This window comes from Pelophylax lessonae, assembly GCF_965119305.1.
Source record: "Pelophylax lessonae genome assembly, chromosome: 11".
Taxonomy (NCBI): Eukaryota; Metazoa; Chordata; class Amphibia; order Anura; family Ranidae; genus Pelophylax; species Pelophylax lessonae.
Window position 1 is genome coordinate 101,058,258 of NC_138778.1, and position 14,272 is coordinate 101,072,529.

Here is a 14,272-nt window from a genome sequence, read left to right on the forward strand (position 1 = left end):
AATGAATACTTCTGTTCAGTTTTTACAGAAGAAAAAGAAGGAGAAGGACCTCCACTTGAAAAGATGACTAATAAATCTTTTGATGCATGTGTCTTTACAGAGGAAGACGTTCTAAGATTGCTGTCTAAAGTGAAGACAAATAAGTCACAGGGTCCTCATGAGATACACCCAAAATTATTAAAAGAGCTTAGTGGTGAGCTGGCAAAACCATTAACAGATTTATTTAACCAATCATTAGTAACAGGAGTCGTCCCGGAAGATTGGAAATTGGCAAATGTCGTGCCGATTCACAAGAAAGGTAGTAGGGAGGAATCGAGCAACTATAGACCAGTGAGTCTGACATCAATAGTAGGCAAATTAATGGAAACCCTATTAAAGGATAGGATTGTGGAACATCTTAAATCCCATGGATTGCAAGATGAAAAACAACATGGGTTTACTTCAGGGAGATCATGTCAAACAAATCTTATAGATTTTTTTGACTGGGTGACTAAAATAATAGACGGTGGAGGTGCAGTAGACATTGCATATCTAGATTTTAGTAAGGCTTTTGACACTGTCCCACATAGAAGACTTATCAATAAACTGCAGTCATTGAGCATGGACTCCCATATTGTTGAGTGGATTAGGCAGTGGCTGAGTGACAGACAACAGAGGGTTGTGGTCAATGGAGAACATTCAGAACAAGGTCATGTTACCAGTGGAGTACCTCAGGGATCTGTACTGGGACCAATTTTGTTTAATATCTTCATAAGTGATATTGCAAAAGGCCTCAATGGTAAGGTTTGTCTTTATTTTGCTGATGACACAAAGATATGTAACAGGGTTGATGTTCCTGGAGGGAAACGCCAAATGGAAAAGGATTTAGGAAAACTAGAAGAATGGTCAGAACTCTGGCAACTGAAATTTAATGTGGATAAGTGCAAGATAATGCACCTGGGGCGTAAAAACCCAAGGGCAGAATATAGAACATTTGACCTCAGTATCTGAGGAAAGGGATTTAGGAGTAATTATTTCAGAAGACTTAAAGGTGGGAAGACAATGTAATAGAGCAGCACGAAATGCCAGCAGAATGCTTGGATGTATAGGGAGAGGTATAAGCAGTAGAAAGAGAGAAGTGCTTATGCCGCTGTACAGAACACTGGTGAGACCTCACTTGGAGTATTGTGCGCAGTACTGGAGGCCATATCTCCAGAAGGATATAGATACTCTAGAGAGAGTTCAGAGAAGAGCTACTAAACTAGTACATGGATTGCAGGAAAAAACTTACCAGGAAATCCACATTGTGGAGGCAATGTGGAGCAGTCTCTCTCTGTGCAGGCAATGTGGAGCAATCTCTCTCTCTGTGCAGGCAATGTGAAGCAGTCTCTCTCTCTCTCTCTCTCTGTGCAGGCAATGTGGAGCAGTCTCTCTCTCTCTGTGCAGGCATGGTGGAGCAGTCTCTCTCTCTCTGCAGACAATGTGGAACAGTCTCTCTCTCTCTCTCTCTGCAGGCAATGTGGAGCAGTCTCTCTCTCTCTCTCTGTGCAGGCAATGTGTAGCAGTATCTCTCACTCTCTCTGTGCAGGCAATGTGTAGCAGTATCCCCCTCTCTCTCTCTGCAGGCAATGTGTAGCAGTATCCCTCTCTCTCTCTGTGCAGGCAATGTGGAGCAGTCTCTCTCTCTCTCTCGTGCTCTCTCTCTCTGTGCAGGCAATGTGGAGCAGTCACCCTCTCTCTCTCTGTGTGGGCAATGTGGAGCGGTCACCCTCTGTGTGGGCAATGTGGAGCGGTCACCCTCTCTCTCTTTGTGTGGGCAATGTGGAGCAGTAACCCTCTCTCTCTCTGTGTGGGCAATGTGGAGCAGTAACCCTCTCTCTCTCTGTGTGGGCAATGTGGAGCAGTAACCCTCTCTCCCTCTCTCTGTGGGCAATGTGGAGCAGTCTCCCTCTCTCTCTCTCTGTGCAGGCAATGTGGAGCAGTCTCCCTCTCTCTCTCTCTCTGTGGGCAATGTGGAGCAGTCTCTCCCTATCTCTCTCTCTCTCTGTGGGCAATGTGGAGCAGTCTCTCTCTCTCTCTCTGTGTGGGCAATGTGGAGCAGTCTCCCTCTCTCTCTCTCTCTCTGGGCAATGTGGAGCAGTCTCCCTCTCTCTCTCTGTGCGGGCAACGTGGTGCAGATGGATGGTGAGCTGATTCGGTGGTTCAGTGGGCCACTTGACTGGACTTGCCCCCCAGGCCTAAGGCTGCCAGCCCTCCCCTGGTCTGGTGTATGGGGGATACAAAAAAACGTGACCAAAAAATAGAGAAATAGTAATCTATAGATACTGGGTACAAAAAAGAGAAACCATCTGAGTATCTATCCCCAGGGACCCAACTAAGAAAAGGTCGATGAGGACCTGCTAAAAAAAAAAAAAAAAAGGAAAAACTAAAAAGAAAGGGATCGAACACTCTGTTCATTCATAATAGCGTGTGATTTCACATTCGTTGTTCAAACAATAGGGAATCCTGGTCTTAACCACTCCTGGACTGGAAGGATTTGCCCCCTTAATGACCAGGCCATATTCTGTGATTTGGCATTACATTAATTTAATGGTCAATTGCGCGGTCAGTGCGACGCTGTACCTAAATAAAATTGATGTTCTTTTTTTCCCAAAAATAGAGCTTTATTTTGGTGGTATTTGATCACCTGTGCGATTTTTATTTTTTGCACTATAAAAAAAAAGCAACAATTCTGGAAAAAAAAAAAAAACAATATTTTTCACATTCTGCTATATAACATTCCAAAAAAAAAAATAGAAAATCAAATTTTTTTAACATTTTAGGCCAATTTTTTTTCTGCTACATATTTTTGGTAATGAAAAAATCGCAATAAGCGTATTTTGATTGGTTTGCGCAAAAGGAATCGCGTCTACTAACCACAGGAAAGATTTATGTCATTTTTTTATTGTTCTTTTTTTTTTTTTTTTTTTTTTATACAAGTAATGGTGGCGATCTGCTATATTTTATTTATTTTTTTTTGTGGGACTGTGACATTACGGCAGACAGATCGGACCCCTAACTGACATTTTTGACACTGTGACATTACTACAGTAATCAGTGCTAAAAATATGCACTGTTACTGTAATAATGGCACTGGTCGGGAAGGGGTTAACAGTGTGGGTGATCAAGGAGTTAAATGTGTACCTAGGGGCGTGTGTCTAACTGTGGGGGGGGGGGGGGGGGCAGGGGCTTGTGGAATGACCATGGAGACCTGTGATCCTATATCGAAGTAAACACAGCTGACCATTTTTCTCTCTCAGCGGGGAGCGATCGCGGGTGTTAGGCGGCAATCTTAGTCGTCTGCCCAGTGCATCGGCTTCCCCGCTGATGAGCGGGGACGGAAGTGCGTCACCGGCGGCGCGCACTCGCCCCCTAGCTGCAGGCATGTGACCAACGTAGACCTACGTTGGTTTGCCTGGGAGAGCCACACTGCCGCAGTAAAAATCAGCGTGTGGTCGGGAACCGGTTAAAAAAAAAAGATCCAAAATACTTCTCATTTGCACAATAGTATAAATACATCCCTCCTCTTTTTGATGGATGAGTTTTTTTTTTTTTAATTTGTACACCCGCAACAGATGTGTCATCCCCCATGATGATCATTAAAATGTCAGGCTACGTTAGTGGAACGGTTTTTTAAATACTGAATAAATGTTCGTAGAACCGGTCCCTCAAACGTCGGATCGTACGTCCAACATATTGTATGTGACAAACTTTGCATGTTACAATATATATGACATATGTGGTGTTACAATTATAAAAGGATCTAATTTTGTGTTCTTTATGGTTTGTATATGACTGAATTACATCTCCCTTTATAACATGTCTACATCAGGGACAATCCCTGCCTCCACATTGAAAACTGCCTTTAAAGTGTATCCACGTATTGGATTGTACTAAGGGTGGATTGAAAAAACTGGGTGAGAGTGATCTACCTAAAGTAGAGGCTCGCTTGGGGACAATGTTTATGTCGTCCTGGAGTAAGGCTGCACACTCACTGTCCTCAAACAAAATAGGTAAATATCTCCTAACAATTCTCTTGATATCTCCAAATTCAAAACTAAATGTGGTTGTCAATGTAAGTATCCATTCACACTAGGTCGCTCCGACTTAGGGGGCGACCTGTGAAGTCGAGTGCAGCGCGACTTCGGTGCGACTTGCACTGACTTCACATAATGGAAGTCAATGCAAGTCGCCTCCAGGTCGCCCCCCGAAGTAGTACAGGACCCTTTTTCTAAGTCGGAGCGACTTGTGTCACTCCTATTAGAACGGCTCCTGTACCGCACAATGGGAGCGTGAGGGCCGCGACTTGTCAGGCTGACAAGTCGCGGTCCAAGTCGTACCAGTGTGACTGGGCTCTAAGTCTATTATCTATAAACTTCTGTTTTTCTTCCTTGTTTATATTTTTATTATTCTTCTTTTTAATTTTGTTTACAATCTCTCTCTTCTCTCTCAAAAGTTCCAAACGGTCTTTAGAGGATGCTATATGGTAAGCTCTATCAAGCACTAATTTGGGATACCCTCTGTAAAGAAACCGATCATGTATTGATTGTGCTTCTTTTTCAAAGGCTAACTGGCTACTGCAAATGCGACTCGCAGAAACTGGCCTACTGCAATTCCCTTAATGGTGTGTCTCGGGTGTCCCGATTTGTGCCATTAATAGGGTATTTCCAGAAAGGGGCTTTCTATATAGATCAGTGCTGATCCTATTGCTGGACGTCCAAAAAGGAAATGTTTTCTTTCTCAGCTAGTCCAGTAAATTTGAGATTGGCATTATCGGTATTTAAATAATTAAGAAAAGCTTCTAAGTCTCCCATATATTCATCTACAATGAACAGCAGATCATCTATATAGCGATGGAAAAAATTGAATTTGATAAACTGTCTGAATGGATTATATCCCTCGGGATAGATACTCAGGTGGTTTCTTTTTTTTTTTTTTCCCCAGTATCTATAGATTACTATTTCTCTATTTTTTGGTCACAATTTTTTGTATCCCCCATACACCAGACAATCTCTAGATTGGTTTTTACAACCATTTACTCTATATTTTTAGGATTATACAATATTATCTTAAATTGTCATGTGTGTGTAAAAGTGGGATTTAACAAATTACAAAAAGCAATACGGGTAATATATTTGCTTTTCCTGTATGTAGTTGATTTTGATTTGATCTTATTAGATCAGGGTTTGGAAGCAGTCTTGTATACCATACAGCATGGTTTTGTATGCACTATCTGCATTTGTTTCTAAATGGCTATATGGTTTTACTATTTATTTTCTTTATGTAGATGACAGTGTTTTTAACACCTATATCATAATCACGTTTCATTTCTATTCACATTGACATTAGTATTTTATTTTACAATGGCTATATCAATTGATGACATCTATTATACTTCATCTATCTATTCAAATAATTTTTTCTCCATACTTGAACACATTACTATTTTATTTTTATAGCTAATATTTCTAATATTTGGTCCCGGTTTTATGGATTCAATCTATTCACCTTTTTGAAACAATGTTTTTAACATTGTATTAAAATATGCACTTTTGCATCTTTTTATAATACAGTAAAACCTTGGTTTGAGAGTAACTTGGTTTAAGAGCGCTTTGCAAGACAAGCAAAATTTTCTAATAAATTTTGACTTGATATACAAGCGATGTCTTGATATACAAGTAGCCTCAAGTCACAGCTAAGTATAAAAGAGAAGAGAGGCGCCTCTAAGTGTAGCAATATGGTTACATTTAATGAAGGTACAACATTTAGCAACTCACATGGTTGATGATTGGAACAGGCACATCTAAGTATGCAGGCATCCGGGGTAAAGCTGTCCACATAGACCATCTTCCGCACCGACATCTATGTCATCCCTTCTATGATGCCCCTCGCTTTCAGATCGCTTTTCTGCAGGGTGGTCTTCCCGGTCAGGATTACAGACTAGCAGCCGGCGGTGCAGACGATGGTCTATGTGGACAGCTTTACCCCGGATGCCTGCATACTTAGATGTGCCTGTTTTATTCATCAACCATGTGAGTTGCTAAATGTTGTACCTTCATTAAATGTAACCATATTGCTACACTTAGAGGCTTCTCTCTTCTCTTTGATACTCTGTAGCTCCTGCTGGATTTTGCTTCTAATCCCCTTATGGAAGCGGCTATTTGTGGATGGACATTTTATGGTTACACAACCTATCGCAAGGCTATAATCTTTTTATATGGACTATAAACTGAAGGATTTATAAATAAATGGTTGTGGAACGAATCATCTGAGTTTCCATTATTTCTTATGGGGAAATTCGCTTTGATATAAGAGTGCTTTGGATTACAAGCATGTTTCCGGAACAAATTATGCTTGCAATCCAAGGTTTTACTGTATATAGAAACAATACATTTTTACACATACTGTATATCTTCATCTAAATATTCATGACACTATGCACTGTTTTGATTAGGTTATATTATGTTTTTATTTGATAAGCGTTGGATGTGTCACATACATTGAAGATTGTGATGTTGCTTTTATCCTGTCTTTTGCATATTAAAATGGAGGCAACAGGTTTTCAATTAAGTAGGGATGTGCACCTTTCAGCATGCAAGCTTACACTGGGTTCTTTGTTGCAGCAGTTGTAGTGAGCAAGCATGCCGTTGGTCATGTGAAACGCGTCTACCATTTCCATTCTGTTGTACCAGATTTGTACAAATAAATATTTGCTACTATCAAGTCATTGTTTTGGTGTGCGGCCACTTTCTCTTCATGTTCCTGTTATCCGGTGGTGATCCAAGGTCCAGCACCCACGGCTGCTTGTGGATATAGATCCACCTGAGCGGTGTACATCTTCTTTTCAGTATTCTGACTAGGGAAAGACAGAGATCCATGTTCCTGTCTATCAGGAACACAAAATCCCTCTCTTCTCCCCTGACAGAAATGGCGATCTTCCTTGTTTACATAGGCAGATCACGGTTCTGTTTGTCTCGGGAACAATCGCAGGTGACCGGCAGCCATCGGGTCTGCTGGACCCACTGATTGGCTCCCCCTCTGTCCAATCAGTGTGCAACCGCGCCTCCGGAGCAGTGTGCACGCCCCCTAGTGGCTATTGGATGAAATGAGGTACAGGTACGTGATTTTGCGCAATAGAGCCAACCTGCCGCAGTACATGTACATACATTACTAAACTAGTAATTTGTTGGCCAAATGTACTGCCCAAAAACAAACCAGAATTGAAACTTTATTTTGGTTTAGTCAGTTGTGAGGGCAATTACAGCCTAACTCTAGGTTAAAGTGGTACAGAAGTATTTACATAAGGGAATCTCTACAAATGTTTTGACATCATAATCAGAAATACAGCAACGATAACCCCCCACCCCTACCTTCTGCCCCTCTCTCTCTCTGATTCTTGGGTTAAAAAAAAAAAATCTAAATCAGCAGTTTCACTTACCTTAAACTGAAGTCACTTGATCATCCAGTACTGGTTCCATCTCTCTTCCTGAATGGGCCCTTCTTTTGCTCTTCTTCTGTTTACTCTCTGCTGTCAGCAGGGAACCTTGCTAACAGAAGATGAGTCTTAGTTCTTAAAGAGGAAGTAAAGCCTAAAGAATAATTTGTACAAATAGGTAAGCCTATATTAAGGCTTACTTATAGGTACTGTAACTATCTCCTAAATGTGTACTGTTTAGAAGGTATTTACATTGCATGCAGCCGATGACGTCATCAGCGCATGCGCTCTGAAGGAACGGCCACCCGTGCCTTTCCTTTAGATACCTGTGCCGTGAATGAAGGCCCCCCCTGTGCATGCGTGGGAGTGACGTTATTGCGGCTCCGGCCTGTCAAACAGCCAGAGTCCGCTGACTCGGAATTAAGACCGGGAAAAAATTGACGCTACCTCTAGCGACTACATTGCATCACTGGAGGGCTTCGTTTTCGGGTATGTTTCACATAAAAACTGCCACTGGGATCACCATAAGTATGGCGGTCCTTCCCTTGGCTCTGAAACCATATGCATACAAAGTGTACTGGGACAGACCAGTAGACAAGAAAGAGAGCCTTTGAGGGATGGACAGAATGAAACCACAGGCCGATGATGAACAAAATAAAGTGCATTTTATTCTGATTGAAATTTGATCAATACGGGTTACAGTTGTGGTTCAGGCAGGGAAGTGCAGAGGTATGTGGTGCTTACAATGAGTAATACAGTAGCCCATGTGATGTGATGAACACAATAAAAATGATAATGTTGAAAGTAACCCAGTAGGTGTGGCAAACAATATAATGCAATGGTGAACATAAATGCAATAAAAAACCCCAACAGGAGTTTTTCAAGTAAGGTTATATTGGATTGTCAAAAATAACTATTGTTGCTATATAGTCAGAACTACAGTACTTTGAAGCTGTACATAGCCCCAAAAACAGAAAGGAGAGATGCTTCCTCAACTATAGAGTCTTCTGAACCAAGTGCTTAAGAGAGCTGAGAATGTTTTAATGTTCCCGCACTATGGTATTCGCCCTATATACATATATTACAGCAGCCTACACACTAATTATATCCTCTGAGGCAGCGGTCCCCAACCTTTTTGACATCGGGAACTGGTTTTGTAAAAGAAAATATTGCCAAGGACCAGGGAAGAGGGGGTATCGGGGGAATTTGGCAGCAGATGATTTGTCGGGCGAATGGTGTTGGCACTTCAATCATCCCAACCTCATGCTTGATATGGTGTCAGGATGAATAAATTACATTATTTCTATTACTACATTGTAATATATAATTAAATAGTTCAACTCCCCATAATGCAGAATCAGTGGAAGGCCTAAATGTGCAACCAACACCTGCCATCAGATGCAGCATGTCACTTGCCACCATCGCATGCCACCAGATGCAGCTTGTCACTTGCCATTGTCGCCTGCCACCAGAAGCAGCATGTCACTTGCCATCGTTGACTGCTATCAGGTGCAGTGTGTGACTTGCCATCATCGACTGCCACCAGATGCAGCTTGTCACTTGCCAGTTGCCACTATTACCTGCAGGGCCGGAGTGGGACTCATTTTCAGCCCTGGAGTTTCATGCCTTAGACTGCCCCACTTTAGTTCACGACTCCCTATATTAAAATAATGTAATTAAAACCTCTGAATAAGTTTTTGCAATGGTGCACTGTTCTCTACAGTCTTGTAATTCATTCAGGGGGAGAGAGAGAAGGAGGAGTGAAAGAAAGAGGGAAGGAGAGGCAGGGAGTGAGTGAGAGAGAGATAGAGAGAGGGGTGGAAAGAAAGAGGGAAAGACTGATCCCCCCTACACTGCTCCCCCTACACTGACCCCCCTACACTGACACTTCCCTTCACTGAACCCTTACACTGACCCCCCTACATTGACCCCTTCACTGACACCTACACTGACACCCCCTACATTGACCCCCCTACACTGAACCTTTACACCGACCCCCCTACATTGACCCCCTTCACTGACACCTACACTGACCCCCCTACACTGACCCTTTCACTGACACCTACACTGACACCTACACTGACCCCCCTACACTGACCCCTTCACTGACACCTACACTGCCCCCCTCCAACCTTGCAGCAGTGGCATCTGTAAACCTCTAGCTGCTGCATCTACAGCTTAAACTGTGGGAGTGATAGGGAGCTGTAAAATGAGGCTCAGCAGCATGATTTATTGCCAACCGCAAGTGTAAATGAGCCCATGGCTAGGTTCACACTGTTACAGGTGGTTGCATGTGCGGGACAGCGTGTAAATGGCACCTATTCCCACAACCACCTGCAGGAAAAATTCCCTGCTCTTTTACAGATGCGCAAGGCTGCCATTTATTCCTTTTGGCACTCCCGCGCATCTGAAAATGCAGCACATTTTTTGGTGCGGGAAATTACATGGTACTTTTGCACCATGCGATTTTGCTGCGGCTGCGTTTTCATAAAGGTGCCGGGCCTTTTTCCTGTGTTTCCTGCAGGTACAGTAGCCCATTTAAATGAATCGGCTGCTGTGCCTGCGCAAATGTGAGTCACAGAAAATGCATTAGTGTGAACCTGATATAATAGTCACCTAAAAGGAAAATACATACAGCAAGGTGCCTCCAACATATTTTACTTAATAGCACAAAGTCACTTTAAAAAAAAAAATTCTGCTGAGTACTCCCCTATTTATCAATCATATCCACAGTGCTCAGCTGAAAAGAGCAGAACATCACTGCATTGTGCAAGTGCTATAGATATTCGCGCCAAATGATTACTAAATTAATTAAATTGTATATAGCGGTGAACAAGACTGCAGCTACCTTACAATCACCAATAGGGAAAGAGTACTCTACTAATATTAAGAAGCTATGCTTCAATTAGGCAGCGCATATCTTGTCTTCCAAAATTGTGCTTTAATGTATGTATTATACTATAGTGACATGGACTTTTAAATAATACCAATCCTTATAAATAATTATTAAAGTGTATAAATGTCAAAAATTAATAAAATATACATAAAGTGTGTATATATTACTGCAATCAATTAAAGTGCTTAGTGCTCATGAAATACCCAATTAAATACAATTATTTATATATATATACTTCAAACAAATAAAAGTGCTTTTGTGCTCAGTGCTACTATAATTTGATCACTCAGTGCCGGTTCACACTGATGCGCTTGCGATTGTAATGCGAATTTGCGGTGCGAGTTTACCTTGCGTTTTTCCATAGTACAGCGCGATTGCAATGCGAATCGCATTGCGTATAATCATGTTAATTAGCTCAGGTGCGATTTTTGCTCCAGCCAATCCAAATGAAATGGGTGTTAACTTCCGGTGGACTTCCTGGTCTTTATGAGGAGAGTACACCGTGGAGTGTGAGCTGTGGTTTTGTTTGGAGATTACGTTGTGGAGAGTGTGCTGTATTTTGGTGTATTGCCACTATGTTTCATTTGCCTTTGGTCATGGCAGCAGTTGCTACTGCCACTGCTGCAGTCTTGATCAATAAGGACAGGAGGAGGAGAAGGATGAGGATGATGATGATGAGAAGACGAAGGTATTGGGTTCATCCCATAATTTCAAACAGGGAAGAGAGAGGTCAGTTCAATGTCCTCTATCATGATCTCCGGCAACATGAAGAGAAGTTTTTCAACTATACTCGGATGTCTGTTAATAGGTTAGTATGTGAGAGGGAGTCTCTCCTTCTTCTTCTCTCTTTTTGCTGCTTCCCTCTATATCTCTTTTTTCCCCATCTCTCTTTTTCCTCTCTCTCTGTTTTCACCTATATCTACCCCCGAATCATTCCTGAAGCTCCCCACGCCCCCCTTTTGCTTGCCACTTACGTGTGTTGTTTTTTTTTTTAGTTTTGACGAATTACTTGGGCTGCTCTTTTCACGTTTGGAGCGTCAGAACACCACCTTCCGGAACAGTGTTGTGCCTGCTGAAAGATTGCTTGTTACATTACGGTAAGTGTGATATATTTTGTGAAAAGTCATGTATTTTTTTTCTCCATAGTTAGCAATACAGTGAATGCAGACAGATATGATGGCAAAGTTGACTTCAAAAAAAGTTTTTATTTTTTTTTTATTTTGTTGCATGTAACAAGAACAAAGGAACAAAATACAGAAAAATTAGGTCAAAAAAGACAACTTAGGTCAACGTGGCAATACAGTGGCAAGTGTACTATAGATCCAAAAAATTTGGTGAACTCTCCAGATCAAGTGGTGTTGAAGAGCCTGAGGGTGTATGATCCACGGTGTTGGGATATAGCCATGGCACAAGCGGGGATGGAGTTCTATGTGACGGTCCACTTGGGGGCCTATATTGTGGATAGGGTGGAGGTATTTTTGGGGAAAATGCACTAGATTGTGATGGTGGTGGTCTGCTGGAGGGGGGGAAATGGGAAGAAGTGGAGACATCCGGTGTTCTAGTGTGGGGGGGGATTACAGAGGGAATTGGGGAAGGAATAGGATATGGGATTTGGGATCTAGGGGTCTCATGGATGCTCCGATATTGGTCAAAACTTGACGGATAAGGGTTTGTTGGAATGGCAGAATGACTGGGTGTGAAATGAGGGGACCATGGAGTGTCTTGCGGTAACTGTTGTGGTACAGAGAACGAATGTATGCAGTTTTGTACCGCCATTCTCATGTCGAAATACCTTTCAGACGGGACCTCTTTGAGAAGAGGCACCAAGCTATGAGCAAATAGTGTGTGAGGACATTTATGTGCATCTAGTTGCTGGCTGATGCCTGACATAATGTCCACTAAGTGCTTTGTCTGCTCGTCTTCCGCCTCAGCAGTTGCCCTGCTGACTCTCCTCCTGTGGGATGTAGAGCCTCGACTTTGAGGCCTGGTGGAAGGCGTGGAAACGTCAGTTTCCTCAAACTCCTGTTCTGGTTCTTGAGCGGATCCTGACTCATCCAAACTCTGTGACTCGTTAGGAATATTTGAACTACTATTCGAACATGCAAATGCGACGCCTTCTTCCTCATCAACTTGAGCTGCATGCTCCTCCTCCTCCCCTTCCTCCTGCACATTCTCCACCTCCTCCCAACTTGCTTGTGTGCTGCAATGACAAACATGAAACAACTTTTCATCATCCGCTCAAATATATAATTTGAATGATAGGTGGGGATTGGAAGGTGAGGGGGTTGGGGTGGGGTGAAGAGGGAGGGGGAAGGAAGGATGGGTTAATAGTGAAAGAGAATTTGACAATAAACTTACTTCCGCATTTCTAGAACCGGTAGCAGAAAATCCAGACATCTGGCAAAGGCATAGGGACGCTTAGGGGGGGCACCGGATCCACTTCTCGCCTCACGTTCTAGTCTCTTGTACCTTTGCAGGGTATCCTTGAGGCTACGCCATCTTGTTCGTATTAGTAATTCTGTAAGAGAAAAACATGACTAATAATAACTTTCTGTTTTTTATTTCAGGTACCTTGGAACTGGTAATTCTTTTGCAAGCCTGCATTACGAGTTCAAATTGGGGAAATCTACTGTGAGCACAATTGTTCGTGATACCTGTATTGCCATCTGGGAGGTCCTAAGAGATGTGGTGATGAGAAAACCAACCAAAGAGGAGTGGATCTCTGTAGCTGATCTTTTTTGGCAACGCTGCAACTTCCCTAATTGTGTCGGTGCTATAGATGGCAAGCACATTAGGATTGTGAGACCAGTTGGTAGCGGCACCAAATATTTCAATTACAAAAAATATTTTTCTTTGGTTTTGCTGGCAGTGGCGGATGCAAACTACTCATTCATCTACATAGATGTTGGTTCATATGGGAGCAGTTCCGACTCCAGTATTTTTTCCCACTCCAGTTTTGGAAAAATGCTGCGTGAAAAAAGCCTGGACCTCCCACATGAAAGACCACTGCCTGGAACATCTCAGCAAAGCCTCCCATTTGTTTTTGTTGGTGATGAGGCTTTTGCACTTTCGGAACACCTGCTTCGCCCGTATGCTAATCGCTCACTGACTGTTGAAAAGAGAGTGTTTAACTACAGGCTCACAAGAGCGCGCAGAGTTGTGGAGTGCAGTTTTGGTATTCTGGCAAATAAGTGGCGCTTTCTACACACGCCACTGACTCTAACCACGGATAACGCCATAATTGCCGTCAAAGCTGCCTGTGTACTCCACAACTTTGTAAGATCGCGAGATGGATACCTCTTCGAGGACTCCCTGATGGATGATATGGAAGGCGCAGAGTGGATCCACACCAGGGGAAACTACAGAGGGGCCAACATCAGGGAGAATTTCACTGACTACTTTATGAGTCCTGCTGGTCAAGTGCCATGGCAGCTTGATTCCATACAATAAAGAGTATTAATTAATTTTTACTGTACTTTGTTTCAATAAATAAACTATTGTTCAAATGTTCAACATTGCGTAATGCATTTCTTTTCGTCTGTGGTTACATACTGAGCATGCATTGTCTTCCACAGAGTCAGATCCCCATTTAAAACTTGGCCCCCCCATAGATCCCCATTTAAAGCTTGGCCCCCCCCCACATAGATCCCCATTTAAAACTTGGCCCCCCCACATAGATCCCCATTTAAAACTTGGCCCCCCCACATAGATCCCCATTTAAAACTTGGCCCCCCCACATAGATCCCCATTTAAAACTTGGCCCCCCCCATAGATCCCCTTAAAACTTGGCCCCCCCCATAGATCCCCTTAAAACATGGCCCCCCCACATAGATCCCCATTTAAAACTTGGCCCCCCCACATAGATCCCCATTTAAAACTTGGCCCCCCCACATAGATCCCCATTTAAAACTTGGCCCCCCCAC

General features: G+C 42.7%; 1 protein-coding gene across 1 annotated transcript in view; it reads left to right on the forward strand.

Annotated features, from left to right (window-relative positions):
• The window catches only part of LOC309567399 (uncharacterized protein), a gene marked incomplete at both ends in the record, with an annotated part of 58,997 nt that extends 45,198 nt beyond the window's left edge, over positions 1 to 13,799 (forward strand). Inside the window, one exon of the mRNA XM_082272801.1 lies at positions 12,947 to 13,799. Coding sequence (XP_082128927.1) covers positions 12,947 to 13,799 — 853 coding nt within the window. The remainder of the gene's footprint in view (positions 1 to 12,946) is intronic.
• Between the last annotated feature and the right edge of the window lie 473 nt (positions 13,800 to 14,272).